Source organism: Peromyscus californicus, unplaced genomic scaffold (genome assembly GCF_007827085.1).
Source record: "Peromyscus californicus insignis strain IS unplaced genomic scaffold, ASM782708v3 Scaffold_24__1_contigs__length_46423439, whole genome shotgun sequence".
Taxonomy (NCBI): domain Eukaryota; kingdom Metazoa; phylum Chordata; class Mammalia; order Rodentia; family Cricetidae; genus Peromyscus; species Peromyscus californicus.
In genome coordinates, this window is record NW_026294535.1 from 27,205,495 (window position 1) to 27,230,611 (window position 25,117).

General features: G+C 39.2%; 1 protein-coding gene across 7 annotated transcripts in view; it reads right to left on the bottom strand.

The window, feature by feature from the left end:
* Positions 1–25,117, bottom strand: part of Nav3 (neuron navigator 3) — a 775,186-nt gene that overhangs the window by 166,378 nt on the left and 583,691 nt on the right. For all 7 annotated transcript variants that reach the window (XM_052753308.1, XM_052753309.1, XM_052753306.1 and 4 more), the window contains one exon: positions 11,799–12,801. In XM_052753308.1, the coding sequence (XP_052609268.1) occupies positions 11,799–12,801 (1,003 nt within the window). The remainder of the gene's footprint in view (positions 1–11,798; positions 12,802–25,117) is intronic.

Consider the following 25,117-nt stretch of genomic DNA (forward strand, 5'->3'; position numbering starts at 1 on the left):
GCATCCTCTGGAATAAAGACCTGTTAATAACATTTCCATGGCCACAAGGGTCTTCAGCCCACTTTGCATAGCTTCCTGTCTCAATATGATGTCTGTATGTGTTTTCTTCCCTCCTTCATCCAGTTCAGTCTTTCCCTGAGATTCTCAGCTCAATTTTAGCATCAAATTCTATAAAAATTCTCTATAATTTCACCAGGTAAAATCCTCACAATGTAAGCACTTTGTGTAGCCTGGTTCTTTCCTGTTAGCTTCTCATATTTTTGTAATATAAATCCAATAGAATTATTTGACTAAGGTTTCTCTCCAAAAGTAGAGTCTGTTCTCCATGCTTCACCTCTCCATTATAACCTAATGTCTAGCTTTATGTTCAGTACATTGGTTCCCCCCAAATATTTGATAAGTACACGAGTAATTCATATCGGCAGGGATAGTAAGGCAGTGTTATTGGTGGATAAAGCAAGGAAGATTGAAACAATGTTGCATGCATTGGGTTAGGCTATAATTTGGGGCTTATCATTAGTTCAAGTCATATTATCAAGTAATGTAGCATCCTCAAACTTTAATTCATTCATGTGTACAAAGCAATGCAATATGTGAGCCTTGCATAAGAATTGTGCACTCAATTGCTACTATGAGCAAGGGTCTGGAAAGGCAATTTCCTGAGGCATATGGATTCCAGTCAACATTTTAAAAAGGAATACCTATGTCTTTTATGACGTATTTAGATTCATCTTTGCCTCCTGGGTTCCTCTATATACCCTGTATATTGGTTGTCCCACTGTACTATCTCTGGAGTCCACCATGGCCTAGTCAAGACCCATTTCTTGTGAAACATTTTATATTCCTGACTTCTTAGCCTATTTTGTCTGAATATGAAGGCAAACATCCTCTCATTATTATATGTTGAGAGAGTTTAAAAATGGAGTATGGATGTATGCTGGAGTCCCTGCAGAAAGGTGCCCGACTGTTGTCCAAGCAGTGTCAAAAAGGCACCCTACCTTGGCAAGCTGGCTTTGAGCTAAGATTAGTTTAAAATCCTGCAGGTTTAGTATTCAGCCATCCATCTCCCAGAAGCTGTGCTACCTTGCATGTTTACTGAAATGACTGTCTAAAGCTCAACGCTAGTTGCTTCTTATTTGATCAATACCAGCAGCTGTTGTGGAAGGCAGAATAGGTGATCAAAATATAAAAATTCACAGGATGTCCCTCTAGTAAAGTCTGTATGGAACAGGAGGATATTTAGAACATCTTGAGAGTAGGGATTTTGCTCTTTGCAAGACAGAGCTTAGAAAGCATTTCTGAGTTGACTGTGACTACCTTCCTCATTACATGATACTGATCTCGTGGCTATACCTTTATTGTCCCTTCACTGAGACACTTAGAAGGTATGTTCACATTTTTAATTGCTCAGTGTTACCTCAGATGCTTCCATTTTATTGTGTTATTGTGGAAGTACATACTTCTGGCTGGTTACTTTTGGTGTCTTTTTCGTTTACGGCACAAGAGAATATTGTTTATTTTCAAGCTCTTTGGTGGATATACCATGGAACTCTCGAAATGAGTCATTTACAGCATCAATTATATGGATACAGATTAATCATTAAAAGGAACATGAGACACTAAACGTCACATCATTTTCAAAAGAACTTAGAAATTATTCTCAGTTTATGTTCACAAGTTCAGATCAGGCATCTCGATTCCACGTACCTTACAAAACTGCCATGTATCTATCCTGTTTTATTTACAAAAGCAGTAGAATTAGACTTTAGCTCTGATCTATTAGGATGTAATTGATGATCATTAGCAAAATTCTACATTTTATTATAAATAATCAAAAAACAAGCCAAGTTTCTGGGCAATTCCCAAATGCCCTCTATTCTTGTGACTATTATATATAATGGAATAAGAATATTTGGGTCTTGTTATGAAACAGTTTATGAAGACTTCAAAATCCAAAGGTACGATTTGACAGAGTGAATATCGTAGGCCATCCTTCCTGTTCCACACAAACAGCATGATGATGGCACACATTACACGTACCTACTGAAACTATGACATGTAGCTTGGCATATACTGCTTAGTTCATGTGGAGCTCTACTTCTCCAGGTCTACAAAATGTTACTAAAGGTTGTAGATCTAATAAATCGAAATCTCAACAATGATTAGCACAAAAATGAACCTCTATGTACTTTCTTTGTCACAAATATTGGTCTAATGTAATTAATACCTCTGCAACAACACTCAAATTCACTCCAATTCTGCAAGGTAGGTGCTGCAGAAATTACAGTCTCTACCTGTCTGACCATTGGCCCAGGTAGATGCTTAACCAATACTTGAACTAGGCTGCCTGCAAATGGTGAACGATCAATTACTACTTTGACAATTTTTGCTGCATTTAAATGCTTCTGGACTCTCAGTATTGTATTTCAAGTTCCCTTCGCTAATAGACAGTTCAGTCTGTAAGAGACAATATTGAGTGTGACAACATCAACTGATCTACACGTTACACTTTGCTGGCCATTTAAGAATTCTGATAACACATATTAGGCCTTATCTCAAAATTGAAATTTTATAAAGTGAGTACTTTTACGCTGATCTAAATTTCACAGTGCATAGTTTGTGATGTGAATGCATATATATATTCTTACCCAGGTAACTTAGTTTTGACCACTTAGAAAAGCTAGAAGCAATAACATGGTTTAAAATATAATTCTCCATGACAAGAGATTGGGGCTCATTAAGGAACAGATGAAGCCAATTTAGGGAAAGTACACGATGAGTCAAAAACACATTAAGCCACAAAGAAAGGGATTCTTAGAGAGTGGTAAGGCTTGTTAAAAGGGCATACAAAGTAGTTTGAAGGATCTCCCAGTGGCATAGTTGGGGAAACTTTAAACATGAAAGTGAATTATGGTGGCAATGAATTACAACCCATGAAATGAAACTGGATTCTATTCGTCATTACCATTTGGATGAATAGATAACAGAGAGAATCAGCTTTCTCAAAGTACAGTGGCATGAAGTAAATACAGAAGAAAAAATGGAATTATGAAATCACCATCATTAGAATATAATTTTAATTCAGGCATGAAACCTCAATGGATGTTAAAAGCTATGAGTGAATGTAGATTAAAAAAATAAAAGTTTTTAATACCATTTCAAAACATCTTCCTCTACAAATGTTTATTAGACATAGAATTCATTTTAAAATAAAAAACTATGGGAAATATTACCTTTAATAAGCAGACTAATCTTATGCCACAATAATAGAAAACATAAATAGTTGTATAATGCAATACCTTTCACATAAGCAATGGGGTGAAAAAAAGCATTATTTATGTGACACTGTAGGAAAATAAGGATGTTTGTCTAATGATGGGCAAATATCAGACAAACCCAGATAAAAGGAAATTATTGAAAACTGGCCTTCAAAGTATGGATGTTATAAAAGTCAAGGAAAGAGCAAAGAAACTGAAGATTGCTAGGAAGGCGTGACTACTACTTACAAAATTAATTTTAAATTACTGATCCCAGCTAAGACTCCTAGCAATAGTGGAGAGGGTGCCTGGACTGGCCTTCTCTTATAATCACATTGGTGACTACCCTAATTGTCATCATAGAACCTACATCCAGTGACTGATGGAAGCAGATGCAGAGACCCACAGCCAAGCACTGGGCTGAGCTCCTGGAGTTCAGTTGCCGAGAGGGAGGAGGGATTATAGGAGCAAAGGGGGTCAAGGTCATGATGGGGAAACCCACAGAGACAGCTGACCTGAGCTAGTGGGAGCTCACAGACTCCAGACTGACAGCTGTGGAACCTGCACTGGATCGACCTAGACACTCTGCATGTGGGTGACAGTTGTGTAGCTTGCTCTGTTTGTGTGTCTCCTAGCAGTGGGGCCAGGATCTGACCCTGACACATGAACTGCCCTTTTTGGAAGCTATTCCCTATGGTGGGATGCCTCACTCAGCCTTGATGCAGAGGGGAGTGTAGTGGGTAGCTGTTCCAGCTTTGACCTGGAAGTACTAACCCCTTTGAGGCTTCGGTAACTCTCATGCCTACGAGGCGGGGCCAAGACAGGAGCTCTTAAGACTGAGATCCGGATGTGCAGGCTTTTTTGGTTCCTGGATCCTGAACATTGGATGTAGACCAAGCAGAGTTCTCCAGAGAACACCATTGGACTGCACTTCACCTCTCCTGGACCCCGTAACCTATCCCTTTACTTTTAAGTTATCCCACAAAATAAACCTCCCTTTTAACTACGTGGAGTTGCCTTAATACCTCCCAATAGGGGAGGAGCTTCTTGGTCCTACCTCAACTTGATATGCCATATATTGTTGATGCCCATGGGGGGCCTTACCCTTTCTGAGGAGTCGATGGGGGTAGGTAGGAAAGAGGTGGGAGAAGAGGATAGGAGGACAGGAGGGAGGGGAAACTGTGGTTGGTAAGTAAAATAAATTAAAAAATTAATAAAACTATATTAAATGACTAAAGGTGGTATTTGGGGGACAATTAATAAAATTAAATCTTTTAAGGTATCATAAATACAGTATATATACACAATGTATCAGCAATACTGGTTTACATTTTCTACAAATTTAATCTCTTTCTAGAATACCATAAAGTAAAATTCAAAAGCCAAATACAGGGGAGGTTGCTCATAGCCCTTATGCTTAGAGAATGCCAGCTTATAGCAGGATTCAATGCAATAGTCCATCTTCCAGGAGCATCTCTGTATTTCCTCTTTAAAACACTGCAGTGTGAGGGCATTTAAACTACTCCCCGATCCACATAAATATATCAAGCCTAGCAAAAGACAGGCTTGCAAGGCAAGAATTCAATAATCTTGAGTGTGTGCTGATGACCAATTATGCCCAGTTCCCATAAATCTACATCTGCAGTATAATCTGCAGAGGTTGCTTGCGGGTGTACAATGCTTTATTTGAAAGACGGTTATGTGCTCCATTTTTCAATCCTTGTAAACTCACAGCCCCTCCTGCTCTATTTATTGTTCAACAAATAATCTAAGCTTCAAACCTTGTGAGCGAGCACTTTAGAAACTAGTGTTCTGCATTCTTGGCCTTTCAGAATACAGAATATACACATGACAGTTTTCCATGTCACTTCCTAGGCAAATCCAGACTGTACAAAAACGTATGACCCAAATCTCTGATAGCAGTCTATGATGCTGTTTCAGAAGTGATATAATCTTACACCAAAATCGTATTTCATTGACCTAATTTTACAGATATAGAGAGTTACAGAGGCATGCAATCTATATTTAATTTATAAGTTTGCAACACTCAGTGATTTTCTTTTCTTCATTAGTCATGTTTTGCTGGCTAGGGATAATTTTCTCTTCTGAGAACTGCCCAGGCAGGCCCTGCCTCAACTCCTTTGCTTGTAGGGTGCTGCACTATATTCAACACATCATTTTATTGGCATTTACTATAAATGGGAAGAAAAGAAAAGAATACAGAGTTCAAAACAGCAGGTTATGAAAAAGGCTAACAACTGTTTTAAAATTTTGCTTGTGACTGTTGACATATGCAAGTGTCATTTTTTTTCCTGAATTAACTAATAGCTTCACTCCTTTTTTAGATAATGTTGTAAATATTGGAAATATAAATGTAAAGTAATACATTCAAAAGGAATGACAGATGGGAATTTTATATATATATATATATATATATATATATATATATATATATATATATATATATATATATATATTTAAGGAGACAACAGGGTAATTTTGAAACCCTAGTCAAGGAAACCATTTTTAACAATAATTAAAAGCCAAACTGAAGAACACACAGTAATAGTATAAAAAAAAGGAGTCCTATAGAGGAAGATCATGCCAACCTCTATCTTTACTTTAGATAACTGGAACTTCCTATACATGTTTTAAGATAAGGACTCTGACAGTCACCAAGTTGCTCCTTCATAAACACTTAACCTAGTTTATCCTCCAACAAAGAAGTCTCATTTATGTCTTAAAGCATGTGGTAGTTTGTGGGAGAATATTCCTATAGGCTCATATATTTGGATGCTTAGTGCCTTGTTGATGAACTGTTAGGGAAGGACTGGAAGGTGTGTCCTTGTTGGAGGTATGCTACTGGGCATGGGATGTAAGGTTTCAAAAGACCATGCCATGTCTCGTCTTTCATTCTCAGCCTGCTGCCTGAGAATCAGGATATAAATTTCTCAGCTACTGATCTGGCATCATGGCCGTGTGCTCTTTACCGTGATCATGGACCAACCATCTACAACTGTAAGCAAGCCTCAAAATAAGTGCTTTTGTTTTGTTTTATGTTGCCTAGGCCATGGTGCCTCCTCACAGCATCAGCATAGTAACGAACATAAGGAAGAGAGACAATAATTTCCCCAGAACACAGAAAGAAACATAGGAAGTAGAGCTCTAATTCCTGAGGGTTTGGAGCAGTGACTCTCCTGAATATCAGATATTTATAATATTTTCATTTTTAGACTGTATATGGCAATGCACAGTTTATTCCTTTGCTCCTTTTAACCTGGATTGTAAAACTGCCAAATACCAGATTAGCCGGGCAGTGGTGGTGCACATCTGTAATCCCAGCACTCAGGAGGCAGAGGCAAGTGGATCTCTGTAAATTCAAGGCCAGCCTGGGATACAGAGTAAGAGTGAGTCCCAGGACAGGCTCCAAAGTTACACAGAGAAACCCTGTCTCGAAAAACCAAAAAAAAAAAAAAAAAAAAAAAAACAAGAAAACTAGATTTAGACACCTGACAAAATCCAGCCTTTAAGTCTCACTGCTTACTTTGACCTCGCTATTAGACACTAATTGACTATACTAACTTTTAAAAATTTAAAAAGAAATGTCTTCAATATAAATTCGAATACAATGCACTTTTATATCAGCAATGTTTCATGTATTTCATTATATTCTTATCGCATCTCCTACCTTTGTAACACCACTGCAAGTCACCTGAAGAGTGAAGGATGGGTATATGAAAAGTATAGCATCTGGTGATTCCCTTTTCTCTAACGCCTGTCAAATGATTGTGTTACTATCTCATAGATGTTTCTGTGGACATATTCACACTTACAAAGGCAGGCTATTCCAATTTCAAATTGTTGTGACTGTTAAGAACCTCTTCTGTTGAACTTACAATCATCTCTTCAATTCTCTACCTTTTAATGTCAGTTATTTCTGCTCATTAAGTGAGGAAAGAGCATAATAAATTTACAATACTCATTTCTTTGTGGGGATAATTGAGTTACAAAAGTGATGTAAAATATGTTGTTTTATGTGAAGTTAGATTGCATGAAAACCTTTAACTATCATAACTTAACATTGTATTTATGGGATTCTGGATGTACAGTTGGTGAGAAAGAACATTATGGAGCATATATAAGTGTTCCAGTAGGGATGGTAATTAAGTAAGTGTTCTGGTGAGATTTTGTAAACTTGACACAAGTCATAGTCACTTGGGAAGAAGGAACCTCAGTGAGAAAATTCGCCTTCCAAACTGGACTATGGGTAAGGCTGTGAGAATTTTCCTTGATTAATGATTACTTTGAGAGGGTTAACACATGGAAGAAGTACCACTTATTGTTAGTTGATTCTGAGTTGTGTAAGAAAGCAGGTTAAGCAAGACATGAGGAGCTGGGCAGTTAGTGTTCTTCCGTGGTTTATGTTTCAGTTCTTGCCTTCAGGTTCCTACCCCCCTCCCTTCTTGATTCCCTGTTCTCAATTTCTCAGTGACAGACTATTACTTGGAAGTGAAAAATGAAATAAACCCTTTCCTCCCCAAGTTGTTTTTGGCTATAGTGTTTTATCACAGTAATATTAGCCTAACTATGATCCTAAGAAAGACTTATAAAATGCTTAAAAAATTACCCTGAGCCCAATAATCTTCCAATTCTGTGTAGGTTATTTAAGTATATTTAAATATTATATATGCATATGTTTATATGCAAAATATGTATTATGTTAATTTATACCAGTTAATAACAATTCACAGTTTCTTATTATAATTTTTTTTTTAGGTGTACTCTTTCTTCTAGCCAAGACTGGTCACAATCATGCACTCCCCTATCTTCCCACCTAAGTTGTGGAATTCACAGGTGTATACCACCACACCCCATCTATAAGTGAGTTCTGATTGAGAAGTTTGCAAATGTATTATTGACATTTTCCTAGTCTGAATTCCCTGGTAATAATGCTCATTCTTTCCACATTGCAGAAAGGACTGACAGAGGAGAGCATGTCCTCACGTTCAGGCTCACTGAAGAGAAAATGTGTGCAGTCAGTCAGAATTTGTTTCACAGGCAAATTCTTGCAGACTCTGTAATTTTCTGACATCATTACTATTCTGGATCTAAATCGCTGCTTCTCCATTTCTGATAAATAAGAATAGTATCACATCCTCATGGATTGTGGTGAAGTTTAAGTCAGGAAATGAATATCAATCTTGCAACATGGAGGATTTCAGTAGGTAACCTCTAACAGATGATATTTTAAAAGATGATACTGCCATTATAAAGTCATAAATCATGACTATTATTATCTCAAATAATTAACAACACCTATAAAACATGTCAGGTGGCTTTCAGGAAGGGCTCTTACATGAGCAGGGATAGTTAGAATGAGGAAAGACATGTGGTGTCACATTCAAAATGCCATGAATCAAAAATGTAAACCTCTCTCACTCATGGTAGGAAAACATGAGAATGGAAAAACTCTGCCTTTATAGGACATAATTTTATCATTTATAAAATTCTGTGATAATATTTCATAACTGTTTCATATATAGAGTACTATATTATGTGTTTTGTTAGTTTTATTTATATTATGACAATAGCCTAAGTATTATTATTGCCATTAATGATGACTGTTTTACATGGAATTGCGTCCTTAAATCTTTTAAAACAACTACTCGTCATCAATCACTCTTTGAACGATTTGGAGAAGGCTGTGTAGGACATGACAGATGCAGTTAATATAGTGAAAACACCAGCCTAATCCTGAAAAGAGTCATGTGAGTTAGGTTCGATTACTTCATCTCCATTTTATAGACTGGAAAATTGAAGTTCAAAATCCTTAAGTAGGTTACTAGAAGTCACATGACCAAGCAATGATTGTGGCTCTGAGAGCCATAGTCTCAAGAACTTGAGACCTGGTACATTCAGTTGAGGCAGGTCCAAGCCCCTCCTCCCTGCACTAAGGCTGCACAAAGCATCTCACCATAGGCACTGGGCTCCAAAAAAGCCGGCTCATGCACTAGGGACGGGTTCTGATCCCACTGCCTGGGGGCCCCCCAAACAGTTCGAGCAAAACAACTGTCTCACCTGTGGTTGCTGTGTGAAATGAATGGAAAATCTCTTAATAATAAGAACTCGAGACCATGTTTCTAAACAGTAATGTCAGGCTGTGTGTACTCTCTACTCCTTGCCAGTGGGCTATATCATCTCACATCTATAACATTCAGTTTAAAGGGAGAAATGTAAGTTTCGAGGTGTGTGGAGAATCTGTTTGGGTGAGGTGGCACACCCACAAGTGCTTCCTGTGAAGCTGTTAGCAGGTACATTGCAAGTGGAAAAAGCTTTGCTTTTAATGTTGCACACAAATGCGATGGAATATTATTCAAGCATAAAGAAGGAGGAAGCCTGTTATTTGAGGCAAAAAGGATGTACCTGAGGGACAAGAAGGGAAGTAAAACAAGCCAGGCATAGAAAAAGAACATTGTCTTTCTTTCATTTTATACACACACACACGCACACACACACACACACACACACACACACACACACACACACACACACAAACTGATCTCATAGAACTAGAGAAGAGTCACATATTAGTGGCGATGATGGGGGTGGGTGTTCCTAGTTTGGGGAATTATTGCTCAGAGACACAGAATTTCTTTTTGAGAGGAGAAATACGTTTAGGAGACCTAAGATTTAGTATAAGATGGTGGTTACATGTGATAATAGACGGCATGTAAAATACTGTTGAGGGAGTATGAAGTATGCTCACGACACAAATGGTAACTATGTGCGGAAAAAGTATATGTTAATTAGCTATGCTTAAGTCACTCCATATGCAAAATGATCATACACATGGAAATGTATGTATGTAATTTTAAAAATTAAGGAATTATGACCAAAGAGTTCTGTGTGTTCTATAGGTAAATTCAATATCAATATAGAGTTATCTGGAATGTTAAAGAAGATTAAAAGTGCTGAATCAAAAACATTATATTTTTCTAAAGGAATCCACTAAATTTTCATTTGCTGAATGTTTCATCACAAATAAGCAACATAAGTTGGCTGTGACTTGCATTAATAGGCTGGATGAATACCTAAGTATGGATATTCATTTTCATTGGCATTCATATTTGATTTAAAAATGATTGATGCCTTTGCAAAATATATTTGAAATGCACAGATGTGGTGAGTATGATATATTTAAAGCTCCATGCTTTTCTTATATTGTTGAAATGTGGATTTGGATTTGGGGCATCTTAATTTTTGAATAGCCAGTTGGGGACTTTGGAGCCAGAAACAACAGACTCTCCTGACCCAGGTACAAAGGCTTAAATGCACTGTCACTGAAATGCCATTTGACCAGGGATACTGACCAGGGATGTTGCAAGTCCCTCAAATGAAATTTAGTTGCTTTAATCAGTATATGAAACCTCAAAGAAAAGTATTTATGTTCTTTCAAAGGAAAAAAATTAGCAATTGCAATTCTTGTCTTTATTTTTAGAAAGCCATAATTCAACACATTAATAAAATATTTCACTGCAGTCTTGACTCCATGATAATTATAGCAAGTCTTGCTTCCTATTCTTAAATTTTCTTACTTGCTTTAAATCTGACAACCTGCCAACAGGATGGGACTAGCAGACATTATTCTTCCCTTGGTCAGGTCTTTACTAAGCAGACAGAGAATTAAATTAGACTCATCCTAGCCACTGACAGAGCTCGAACTGATGAGGCAAGTCCCCTCACAGGAAAAATGGGCTACTTTGGTAACTGTGTAGTCTGCATATTTATAGATAAAATACATAATTATATATTTAATGTATACAGTGTAGAATGAATGCACAAAACACAAAGCAGCAAATATTAATATACTAATTATATAAATAGCTATTTTTATCTACAAACTTATAGGAATTTAATATAACATTTACTTTGTAAATGGTATACTTATAAAAACCCTTCCTGGATTGCACTGTACTAGACTATAGAATAAATAAATAAATTACTTTTTTATTGTTTTAATCTCTACTAACCATTGAAGGAAAGAAGACTAGGAAATTTTGAACAACTTGTCTAAACTCATGAAGCTGGTAAATGGTTCAGCTGGGATTTCAGCACACATGCGGATGCTCTCGAGGCCAGCCTCCTTAACCAGTATGATATACTTTAGCCCAAATATGACAACAAAAAATTGACTGTCAGCACCTTGAGTCCAACAGTCATTTTAAGGGACATCTTGTGCTAATGACAGTAGCTGAGTGCCAGAGCTAACAGGGCAGTAGGATGACAGAACCGAACATGAGAAAGTCGCGGCACCTCAATTCCATCTTGCCCTTGACAAGACGTAAGTTAATTTTTGAAGGCCTCCGTTCCTGAGCGGATAGGACCCGACGCACGAGGTGGTTTTCCCCCCAGACTACGCTTTTGTACAGAATTCTAGTCCTCTACGCTTCAAAGAGAAACATTCTCAAATGGCCATTTAACTTCATGTGACCCACCTCACTGTGAAGAGGTGCGAACACAGGGCTACTGAGGCCACCTCACCTGTAAATGAAGGGAGCCACCGTGGCAGTGTTGGGATGACTATGCTGCTGTTGCTGGGGGAGCTGGACGGCTCCGTTGCCAGCGCTCTGTCCACAGGAACTAGAAGGTGACCCATGGCCAGCTTCCCTCCCCTCCTGAGGAGCAGAGAGGCCGTGGGTGCTCGCTTTCTCTGTGGTGATGGGCTTGGGGAAGGCCTGGGAAGGGCTCCCCTTGGTAGTCCTGAATTTTTCAGACTCTTTGCTTGCTGCACTGCCCGGTGAGATAGTTTGCTTTGCCGTGGGTACCTTTGAGCCTGGCTTTGGAATCCCACTGGATGATGGAATTAAGCTCTCTTTCTTGGCGGCGGCGGTCTTGCTGCCCTTTGGGATCAAGCTTGCGATCTTAGAGGTCTTTTTCGGAGCCGTCTCCGTCACCTGCTCCTTCTCTTCCTTTCCCGCCTTTTCAGTGCAGGCTTTATTTTTGTCCCTGTTTTTCTCCTCCTTTTCTTTTGGCTGCAGCAAAGACTTTTTATTGCTGAGATTTTTGCTTCCTGCTTTTGGAGGCGCTAATTTAGGTGACACTTTGGGACTGCTGTTGGTTGAACCACCGCTGTTCAGACCACTATTAAACCCTTCCGTTTCTCCAGATTCAGAAAAGGCATCATCATCCTTCCCACCATCACTAGGTCCTGAACTGGTAGACTGAGGGGGGCGCAACGCAGTCCGGGCATTGACCAGCTTGAACTTTTCAAGCATCGATTTCTGTCCCGAGGGAGTGCTTTTGACCCCTTCTGTGACAGGTGGCTTCAGTCTGTCTGAAGATGGAGTCGGGGAAGTGGCTGGGCTCGACTGCTTCACCGTCAGCATGGTGGAGGTGGCACTGTGCTTGACATTCATGGACTTGCTGCGCCAGGGCTTGCTGGCACTTGGGGAAGGGATGGCAGAGGCTGGGGGTTGCCCAGCAGTGCTGGGAGGCTGTGTGTTTCCATTTATACCTGAAGATGGTTGAGGTCCTTTGGAGGAATCTGTACATAATTAAAAAAAATGGGAAAGATTGATTTGTCTTGGTCACTTATTAAACATCACTACACATTTATGTTTTTTTTCCCTTCCTGTAAAAACGTAGTGTGCTTGTGTGTGGGCATGTGCAAGTGCATGTGAATGCAGGTGTTGGCAGAGGCCAGAAGAGGGCGTCAGAGTACCTGGATCTAGAGTTGCAGGTGGTTGTGAACCAGCCAAGGTCCTGGGAGTCAGACTTAACATCTTCTCAAGAGTGTTATGTACACTTGGCCAGTGAGCCATCTCTCCATCCCCACTTATTTCTTAAATATAGGTACATATTTATTCTGAACTGAAAAGCAACATATTATGTAGCATTAATTACTTCTGTGATATGATTTTCTTTGTATTTTGTATACTCTTTGGAAAGCATCAATTTCAGGAAGAAAATTAAACACATACTCAAGTTACTCTTACCAAATCAGTCCTCAGTATTTATATATTTGAAGATAAATAAAACAATATCCCTCCCCTAAGAAACTCTGTTACCCAATCACCACCACAGTTCATTCTAATAAATGAATATTCTTCATTGCTTATGAAATAGAGAATTTTTTGAAGTTATAAGGATATTAGCTACTTGTTATATGACTAAATATGAATAATGGTGTAGCCTTTTAATTTATCTGTATTTTTAAACAAAACTAACCACTAAAGTTACATTTTGTGGTGTGTGTGTGTGTGTGTCTGTTTGTCTGTCTGTCTGTGGTAATAAGACTGAACACAGGATCTTGTGTATTTCAAATCTATATCAATTAGGGCAAACAATTTAAGGATACATCTCTATTATTTTAATCTTTGTGTGTATGTGTGCATGTACACAGGTATCTTCTGGAGTTGCTCTCTCAACTTTTAATTTGTTCTGAGATAGGATGTTTTTTAGTGTTTCTGCTTCTCCATGGTGTGCTCTAGGCTAGCCAGGTTGTGAGCTTTCATGGGATTTTCCTATCTCTGCCCCACTTCCTCCTTTCTTCTAACTGCAGAAATGCTAGGATTACAGATGTGCGCTACGGCATTTGGCTTTCTACGTGGATTCCAAAATCTAAACTCGGGTCTTCGGAATTACACTGTGAGTCCTTTTAGGTACTGAGCTATATCCCCAGCTTCAAACTCTATTTCTACTTTTATTTATGATCATCCTGAGATGTGGTTATCTATTATCGTCCTCACTTTACAGATTCCCTGGGGACCCTCTAGTGTCTGGATGTTCAGCATAAATTTACATGTTTACTGATTTTAAGAAATTACTGTCATGCTAGTCTGCTTTTTCTGGAAATATTACTCAATTTGATTTAATTCCTGCTATCTACAGAACCTAGTCTAATCATATCATCTGTTAGTATTTACTGAGTAGCTTCTGGATTCAAGGCACTCCTACACAGTATAATCCTGTTAGAACAAAGAAAAGAGATATAAGAGGAATGTCACCGTATGGTGACTCATGTTAAACATCAGATGAACAGGGTGTGTGGAAAAAATGGTAGAGATTATGAGAGTTGCCTGAGATCACACAGGGCTGCCCAATAAAGTCAGGACAGATGATATAAGTGTGTGTGTGTGGGGGGGCGGTTATAGGTGCTCCAGGCAAGAGGAGTATTCATGAAATTTCATTAAGGAAGTATACATTTTTCCATTTATAAAGGTTTATATACATATATTAGGACACACATTTGGAAAAAATGCAGTCACACAAAATTCAAGCCTGTTTTGCTGGGAATACAGTTCAGAGGGCCAGGATGGTGTCATCTTAACTTCACCAAACTCTCTCACGTTGGCATCAAAATCTATTACTGTCATTGCCCATTCTACAATGAAAATAATGTTAATATTGCTAACATAACCATTCTATATATAGGCCTACTGAAGATTCCTTAACTTCATTATTTCACAAAAAAACCTATGAAGTGGGAAGGGCTTATGTTTCTAGTTCAGTAAACTCAGTGAGTCTAAGTAACTCGTTCAATGGTTCGCAACTAACGAGGGCTCCTGCACTGTATGACTCTGTAATTGTCTTTCTTTGAGTACCTGGTGTTTGTAGCATGGTAGACCTTATAGTTTAATGTGACCATGTACTCTCTGGGGAGCTTTACTGCCTGTTTGTTGTGATTCAACAGTCCTTCCAGTTCTTCCAATTCTAATAGTCTGCACATCTAACAAGCTTCCAGATACTGTAATTGCTACAGGTCACAGACCATGTTTGGAGTAGACAGGGTTCAATTCCTATATTGACCTAATTGTTTTTTATGATACCATCCATGTTGCTAAATTCATTAATGTTCCATAATTATGCAGTATTCATATTTTTTGGTTCTTTGAAGTTGGAGAACCTTGTTTAGGTCTAATCTCATCTGGGTACTGAGCAGTTTGTGGCAATGAGTCACCAAGAACAAATCAAGCACATTAAGATTTCTAATATCTCTTTTCATTTTAGGCAAGAAATTAGTCTGATTTTACTCTATATTTGCAACTTTGTTAACAGGTCAAAAATGTCCTGGCTGTGAAGACCAGAGCATTGTGGTGAGGATGAGAATTGGTGGAAAAGAAAGAGTCAGAATGCTTTTGAAATGACTGGTAGACAAGAAAAGTAATGATGCTCCTTTCTTAGGAAACAGAAAATAAGCTGAGGGCCTTAACTAAATAGACCATAGAAGTTCAAGTGCAGAAGAGGAATTTCAACACAGCTACACCTAGAATGAGACATGGGGGACTCTACGTTATAGAATTCACACACAACACAGTAACGGTCATAGCAGCTGTAAAATTGGCTTCAGTTGAGTACACACATCTAAGACACTCTCCCATGCCCACCTCTAAATCTGTCCCCAGGCTGTCTTTTTATAGCAGCAATAAGGAGCCTCAGGTTTCTTTAAAAGGACAAACCAGAGATCACTCAGTGTCAGAAAGATGCCCAGATGAAGAAATCTTCCCGGACTCTTCGTGATCGACTGCACATCAAAAGCAGCTGAAATGGCAGCCTCTGTACCTTCGACAGAGTGAGTAAAGTGGGAACCTGAGGCTCTGCCAATCAAATCTCCAGTACTAAGCATCCTGTTCCCAGTAACATGCCTCTGAAGGCTGATTCAGTCAGCTTCTCATTCTAAGTAAGTCTTTTAATAGAAAAAAAAGAACAGTACCTCATATGCAAATTTAAAAGCATTCAAACAGTGCGATTGTGCCTTGCACTTTTTTGGTCTTTCTTGCTTTGTGCTGATAACCTGTTATCTCTGGTCTCCAAATGACAGTTCTCTCTTAATCTTCCTCTTCTTCCATCTAGATACCAAGCCTCTCACCAATTCTACCATAACCACTAAATAGGTCAATGAATTATTCTAAGTATGTTGTGAGATGTTTCAACATGGTATCATATTAACACCCATAATATACCACTCATACACATACGTGTTCCTTTGCCAGAAATAAGAAAATGAATGCTTCATAAGAGAAAGCAACTTGTTCCCAAGAACATACATAGCAAGACTCAGAAAAGCCCAAAACACTGGACCAGATTTATTTGACGCCAATACTTGGAGGATTTAAATTCTGATGGTATTTCTCACCACGGAGAAGCTAAATGGGTATCTGTTTGAATTAGGTTTGTCTTCTTCCTCGCCGAGCAGAATTTAATCATGAATCACGTAAGAGACTCTACCCAGTACACTACTCTATTATCTCTGATAGACTGCTTACACACATTCCTTACACTTACTATGAAAATATACCCTAATTCAGGTTTACAAGACATATAAACTTACACAGCCAATGTTTGGCTTCCTCACCTTGCCACTAACAGTGTCAACAATTCAGGAGAAATTCCATTCTACTCCTAAACTTAATATGTTCAGGTAAATATGGTGGCCGCAACAGACATGGGGAAATTAGGAATAGGGCCACTGCTGAACTTCAGTGCTTCAGTGCTTAGATGCAATAGCTGATGGCACTACCAGCTTCAGATGCAACACAGAAAATATCCTGAACTTGTACATCTATTTTTCAATGCTGAGTCTTAGCTAGAAGAAAATTAACCTTTTTTGTATGAAGTTTATTCATTTACTTTACATTCAAACCACAGTTTCCCCTCCCTCCTCTCCTTCTATTTCCCTACTCCCATCTATCCCCCACTCCTTCAATCCACTCTTCCTCCATTTCTGTTCAGAAAGGGGCAGGCCTCCCATGGGTGTCAACAAAGCATGGCACAACAAGTAAAGATAAGACTAAGCTCCTCTCCTTGTATTAAGACTGGGAAAGGCAACCCAGTATGAGGTATAGGTTTCTAAAAGCCAGCCAAAGTGTTAGGGACAGGCACTGTTTGTACTGTTAAGAGTCCCATAAGTAGCCCAAGCTACATAACTGTCACACATATGTAGAGGGTCTAGGTTGGTCCCATGCAGCCTCCCTAGCTGCTAGTCCAGACTCTGTGCGCTCCTATGAGCCTAGGTTAGTTGTTTCTATAGGTTCCCTTGTGATGACCTTGACCCCCACACACACACCTCCCTCCTCTCATACAATCCTTTCTCCTGCACTTAACCAGGATTCCCTAAGCTTGGTGGATCAGTGGAACCAAGCTGGAGACCCTGACATAAATCCACATACCTATGAACACCTGATTTTGGACAAAAAAAAAAAAAGGCCAAAATTATACAATGGAAAAAAGAAAGCATCGTCAACAAGTAGTGCTCGTATAACTGGATGTTGACATGTAGAAGAATGCAAATAGATCCTTATCTCTCACCCTGCACAAAACTCAAGTTCAAGTGGATCAAAGACCTCAACAGAAATCCAGTAACACTGAATCTGATAGAAAAGAAAGTGGGAACTATTGCCTTGAACAAATTGGCACAGGAGACAACTTTCTAAATAGAACACCAGTAGCACAGAAACTGAGATCAACAATTAATAAATGAGACCTCCTGAAATTGAAAAGCTTCTGTAAAGCTAAGGGCTGTCAATAAAACAGCAGTCCATGGAACGGGAAAAGATCCTCACCAACCCCACCTTTGACAGAGGGCTGATCTCCAAATTACAGAAATAACTCAAGAAACTAGAAATCAAAAACAAAAAACAAAAACAAACCAAATTATCCAATTAAAAATGGGGTACAGACCTAAACAGAGAATTCTCAACAGAAGAATCTCAAATGACTGAGATACACTTGAAGAAATGTTCAATATCCTTAGCCATCAGGGAAACGAAAATCAAAACTATGAGATTCCATCTTAAACCTGTCAGAATGGCTAAGATCAATAACACAAGTGACAGCTCATATTAGAGAGGATGTGGAGCAAGGGGAACACTCCTCCATTGGTGGCAGGATATCAATATGGCAGTTTCTCAGAAAATTGAGAATCAATCTACCTTAAGACCCAGCTACTCTTGGGCACATATCCAAAGGAAGCTCAATCATACCACAAGGACACTTTCTCAACTATGTTCAGAGCAGCAGAACCTGGAAACAACCTAGATAGCTCACAACCAAAGAACGGATTAAGAAAATGTGGTACATTTACACAGTGGAGTACTATTCAACTGTTAAAAGGAATGGCATCAGGAAATTTGCAGGCAAATGAATGGAACTAGAAAAAAAAAATCATCCTGAGTAAGGTAACCTAGACCCAGAAAGATCAACATGGCATGTCCTCACTCATAAGTGGATATTAACTGTAAAGTAAAGGATAACCAAGTTATAAGCCACAGCCCCGGAAAAGCTACGTAACAAGGAGGTCCCAAAGACGGATTTCCCAAGCAAGGGGAAATAGAAGAGATTTCCTGGGTAGACTGGGGGCAGGTGGGGATGGGAACACGAGGGATCGGGTTGGAGGGTGGATAGAGGAGAGTACTGAAAGTGATGTCTTGATACAGGGGGCATTTGGGGGTCAGATAGAAACCTGGTGCAAGGGAAACTCCCACGAATCTACAAGGACGACCCCAGCTAAGACCCTAGCAAGAGTGGACACGGTAGCCTCAGCTGGCCATCTCCTGTGATCAGACTGGTGACTGCTCCGGTTGTCATCAGAGAGCCTTTAATCCAGCAACTGATGGAAACAGATGCAGAGACACACAGAAAACAAACTTTTAACTAAGAAATACATAAGGTGTTAATGACGATGACAATATCAGCATTCTTTGGAAAGTGTTCCCTGCAGAGCAGGCAAAGTGTTGGATAATCCTGATAGCCTCAGATACAGGACACCCTAAGCACAGTAATTCGTGTGGAAGGGAAGAAACAATGGAGTCATGGGTTGTAGTAAGATTGGTAATAATCAATATATGAAATACCAATTTGTTTCACAGTAACATTTGTTTCAAAGCACCTTTGAAAAATGTGAAAAGTCAAAAAGGATGACCCAGATGGAGATGTAGTCTGTTGCCTCCCCTGTGTCACAGCATGCCACCTTGCAAAGGCAATTGCTTGTGAAATGTTCCAGTCATCAATTTTATAATGACTCAACAGAAACCTAGGATGTTATTACAGAGACACTGTCCTCTCTGCACATGCTTTCCTGTACCCTTTGCAAAGTCAGAGAGTTGATTTGTGGATGGGGTGACATTTGGAGATGTTTCTATTCACCAACCAGATTTTACTATCTTCAGTAATAAATGAAATCCCTTAGTATACACATACTAACCAGCAACATATTTCATTAATAATGCTTAGTGATATTACATCATAAGTACTCATAGTTGGGCTCAGAGTTGAAAACTACTCAGATTTCAGAATTATGGTATTGATATCGTATTTTAGATAAACCAAGAGTCATGGTAAACACAATGAAATTATCAGTAATTAGAAAATAATTAAATAATATGCATTGAAATAAAAATTAAACATATGCATTGAGGCTGGCCTTGTAGAGGACCCAGGTTAGGTTCTCTGAACCCACATGGCTACTCAAAGCTATCTGTAATTCCAGTTCCAGGATTTCCAATGCCCTCTGGCTTCCACAGGAACAAGGCATGCATGTGATGTGTGTATATACACGTAGACAAATACACAATACACACAAACACACACACATATATAATAAAAAAAATCTTAAAACATACGCATTATATAGGAGAGAAAAGAAAAGCAATTTAGTTCCTTATAGAAATTTAACAAGAATTAGGAAACAAAAGAGCCAGAAAAAAATGTATTTAAGAGTGGAATATCATATGCTTCCTGTTAGTAAGCATCTGAAATTCAATAGCTAATACACAGCTCACATTAACTGTAATGGCTTACAACATTGAGTCAAAATGATGCTAGATCTTTAGCATCAATCCTGCTAATCGCAAGTTGGGCATAAATAAAAGTAAAAAGGTTCCATATTAGAAGATGCTTGATGCTGTCCTCTTCAGTAAAGGTACATGTTCAGTATAAGAACCATTTGAGAGAGGCAATGAGATTGTAGTAACATTCCCCTGGGTACTGAGGTATATTCCTTAGCAACATGGAAAAACAGCTCTCTAAGGAACTATGTCAGGCAACCCAGGTTGAGCAGTTCAGTACTCTGAAATGTAGCTCACAACTGGGTCACAAATGAAACAAGGGAAATTACATTTCCAGTAACTGAAATAGTTAGTGTTCTCTTTCAAATACATTTCACAGATTTTGTAAAACAAAACTAATGTATTAATGGTTCTCAAGACACATAAAATGTACGTTCAAATGAGACACAGCATGGTTTTCACAGGATCCAGTTCCTAGTCATTAGGTGTGTGGTTTTCTTCAGAGGATGCATCTGTCTAAAGGACTTTTTTTTTTTTATTTTGCAATACAATTCAGTTCTACATATCAGCCATGATATCCCTTGTTCTCCCCCCTCCCGCCCCCCCTCACCTTCCCCCCAGCCCGCCCCCCATTCCCATCTCCTCCAGGGCAAAGCCTTCCCTGCAGACTGAGATCAACCTGGTAGACTCAGCCCAGGTAGGTCCAGACCCCTCCTCCCAGGCCGAGCCAAGTGATCCTGCATAGGCCCCAGGTTTCAAACAGCCATCTCATGCAATGAGCACAGGACCCGGTCCCACTGCCTGGGTGCCTCCCCAATGGATCAAGCCAATCAACTGTCTCACCCATTCAGAGGGCCTGATCCAGTTGGGGACCCCTCAGCCATTGGTTCATAGTTCATGTGTTTCCATTCGTTTGGCTATTTGTCCCTGTGCTTTATCCAACCTTGGTCTCAACAATTCTTGCTCATATAAACCCTCCTCATTCTCACTAATTGGACTCCCAGAGCTCCACCCGGGGCCTAGCCATGGATCTCTGCATCCAGATCCCTCAGTAGTTGGATGAGGTTTCTAGCACGACAATTAGGGTGTTTGGCCATCCCATCACCAGAGTAGGTCAGTTCAGGCTGTCTTTCAATCTGTCTAAAGGACTTTTTCGGAGTGCATGGGCTCTGGTAAATGCTGATATCACCCTGCAATCCTCATTGTCATTGTCAGCTTTTGAATGGCAGGTGATCAGGAAGAGAAAGTGAAGGTGATTCTGAGAAGCTTAACAAAAGACGCTTTCTTCATTTCACCATTTGTTCTGAGAGATTTTCTCCTACATTCTACTTCAATTGAACAGTGAGATGGCATTGCATTCTACTCTAACATTTCTATCACAGCCGTCTCTGCAAGTGATAATTTATGACAATGTGCACTTATATTTTAATTCATCTGCTAAAATGAGCACACATGTCTTGGGAAATGTCTTAGCATTAAAATGGTATTAGGTAGTGAAATGAGGGTTATGTTTCTTTACTGATTCCATTCGATGTCACATCATTTGGAATTCACTGTGTATCCTTCTACCCTCAATCAGAACAGCTAACATTACTGCGCTTTGAATAGTTTGTTTTTCTTCAATGTGGAAGTAAAATTGTTCTCATCAATAAATCTTCATTACAATTTACAAATTCTAGTGATTTCTGAATTTTTAATTTGGCTAATTTTCCAAACAAAACACCTCTCTTTTTTATTTTGAGATATTGTAATTTTGAAGAATTGGGAGGCAACCACAGGTTCCAGCCATGCCAGGCTCTATTCCTGAACTCTTTGCTCTCAAAATTTATCTTCTTAAACATTCATGGAATAGTATAATGAATTCAACCCCTCAAGCTACCTCTGAGCAGTAATTCTAAACATTTTAATCATCCTGTTTAATAATTCCTTTAAACTAGTAAACTCAATTTGAGTACTAAATGAAACATTTTAAAGTATTCAAATTAAATGTTCTAATTTCTAATAACTCAGAATAACCATCATATTTATAACTATAATAATCAAATAATATATCCAGAATTCTCTCATTATAAAATTTTGAAAATTCTTTTATAACTGTCATTTTTCTTGGTCATCCCTAAGATCAGAAACTATTTTATGACAAAGATCAATTTATTAGCTGATGAAATATTGTTTTTAAATTTAATTTTTTAATTTCCTGTTTGGCTGTTGTCTCTTGAAGGCTTGCTCTTCTCTGAAGAGGAAATGGAGGATGTGGTAATTTGAATGTAATTGACCCCCATAAGTTCATAGAGAGTGGCACTATTAGGAAGTGTGGCCTTGTTGGGATAGGTATAGCCTAGGTGGAAGAAGTGTGTCACTGTAGAGGCAGACTTTCAGATCTCATATGTGCTCAAGCTATGCCAGTGACTCAGACCACTTCCTTTTGCCTGCTCAAGATGTTGAACTCACAGCTTCCTCTTCAGCATCATGTCTGCCTGTGTGCTACCATGTCTCACCACGATGATAATGGACTGAACCTCTAAACTGAAAGCCACCCAATTATATGTTTTCCTTTATAAGAGTTGCTGTGGTCAAAGTGTCTCTTCACAGCAATAGAAACCCTAATTAAGACAGAAGTTGGTACCAGGGACTGGAATATTGCTGTGATAGGCTGGACTATGTTTTTGTTTGGAATGATATGGACTTTGGGAGTTTGGGTTACAAAAGCAGTGGAATGCTTTAACTGCTGCTTAATGGGCTAATTGGAGCATGGAAGACAGAGTTCTAAGAGTTATTTGAACTGTGGGGACCTGGCTGGAGAGGCTTCAGAGGAGACGAATTTTAGTATGTTGCCTAGAGATCTTTCTTGTGATATTTTGGTGAAGAATGTGGCTGCCTGAGGCTTAAGTGAATAGTTTTGGATTAATTCCATTGGCAGAGGAAACCTCAAAACAGCCTAGTATATACTGTCGTGTGGTTATTAGTGGTAATTCTAAAGAAGATTTATAATGAAAAGGAGCAAGCTGACTAAGTTAAAGTACAAAATGTAAAATTTGAGGAGGAAAAGGAGCACCAGGAAGTAGAATGGAGCTAAACTCTGTATTCAAGGAGATAAACAGATTAAGAAATGGAATAAAGGAGGTGGTGACCTCAGGGCAACCCACTTGTGAAAAAGAATGAAAAGAAAAGCTTAGAGCTTGGTGTGATGGTACATGCCTTTAATCTCAGCACTCCAGATGCAGAGGCTCATGGATCTCTGAGTTTGAGGCCAGCTTGGTCTACAGAGCAAGTTCCAGGATGGTCAAGCTTAGGCACTGACGATAACAATCAAACACAGAAAGCTGGTAAGATGTAATTGAAGATCTCTGTGCAAGGCCAGTCTGGTCTACAGATCCAGTTTCAGGACAGCCAGCATAGGCAGTGAAGAAAACCACTGCAAACAGAAAGCTGGTGAAGATGTAACTGAATGACGGGGCCATGTTCCAGCCCCAACAAGCAGCAGAACTTGCCAGCTTCAGCCACATGGTTCAGGTTTTTAAGGTAGAAGAAAGGGACTGTGGAACATTCCTCCACGATTATGGAAAGCTGCGGAGACCAGGTATGTGTCAGGGGTGTCTCTATGGATGTCCAGAGAGGCTATTGTGTGAAAGAGTGAAGGAGAAGCCTGGTCTGCCTTGGAGGCCCCAAGATATTACAGATGACAGAGTTGTGGGATACCTGTAGGGGAAAGTTGCTAACTGGCAGTGGAATTAGCTCAAAAGAAAATAGTGCAGTAGAGTATTATTTTAAGGTGTATTATTTTTATTTATGTTGCATTTGTTTAACTCTGTGAAGCTGTGTTACTGGGCCTGTCTAAAACACCTGATGGTCTAATACAGAGCTGAATGGCCAATAGTGAGGCAGGAGAGAGAAATAGGTGGGACTTACAGGCAGAGCAGATAAATAGAAGGAGAAATCTGGGAAGAAAAAATCAGATTGAGGAGCCAGAGAAGGAGGTGGACTCCAGGGGCTAGCCACCCAGTTACACAGCAAGTCATGGAGTAAGAGTAAGATTTACATGAGTAAGAGAAAAGGAAAAGCCCAGAGGCAAAAGATAGGATAATTTAAAGTTAAGAAAAGCTGGTAAGAAACTAAGCCAAGCTAAGGCTGGGCATTCATAAGTAATAATAAGCCTCTGTGTGTGAATTTATTTGGGAGTTGGGTGGTGGTCCTCCCAAAAGAGTAAAATACTAACAACAAAACAGTGTGTTACAGTCAACAAAGCTGAAAGGAGTTGGAGAACTGAAGAGAGTTTTTACATCAGATATAGATACAAAGAGTTTGGAGTTTAGCCAGCTGGGTTTTGATCTTGCTTTGGTCCAGTATTTCCTCACTATGTTCCCTTCCCTACATTTTGGTATGGTAATGTAGATCCTGTGGCATTATATGTTGGAAGTATGTGATCTGTTTTTTGATTTTATAGGGGATTACAGTTAAGAGATTATATGAATCTCAGAAGAGACTTTGAACTTGGTACTTTAAAACACTGTTGAGACTGTGATAAACTATGGGGAATTTGAAGCTGGACTAAATGCATTTTTGCGTTATGAGTGGTTACAAGCTGATGGGGTACAGGGAGTGAAATGTGGTCATTTGAATATAATTGGCCACTATAAACTCATACGGGAGTGGCACTATTAAGAGATGTGGCCTTGCTGGAGTTGGCGTGGCCTTATTGGAGGAAGCATGTCACTGTGGAGGCAGGTTTTGAAGTCTCATATATGCTCAAGCCATACCCAGTGACTCATACCACTTCCTGTTGTCTGCACAAGATGTAGAGAGCTCAGCAACCACTCTCCAGCTACCATGCCCCACTGTGATGATAATGGACAAAAACTATGAACTGTAAGCCGCCACACAATTAAATGTTTTCCTTTGTAAGAACTACCATAGTCATGGTGTTTCTTCACAGCAATAGAAACCTTAATTAAGACAGAAGGGGAGTGGATCTGGGGGAAAGGGGATATGTGTGTTTGTAGGGCAGGGGGACTGGAAGGAGTTGAGAGAAGGAAACTGTGGAGGGGATGTATTGTACAAGATAAGAATCTATTTTTA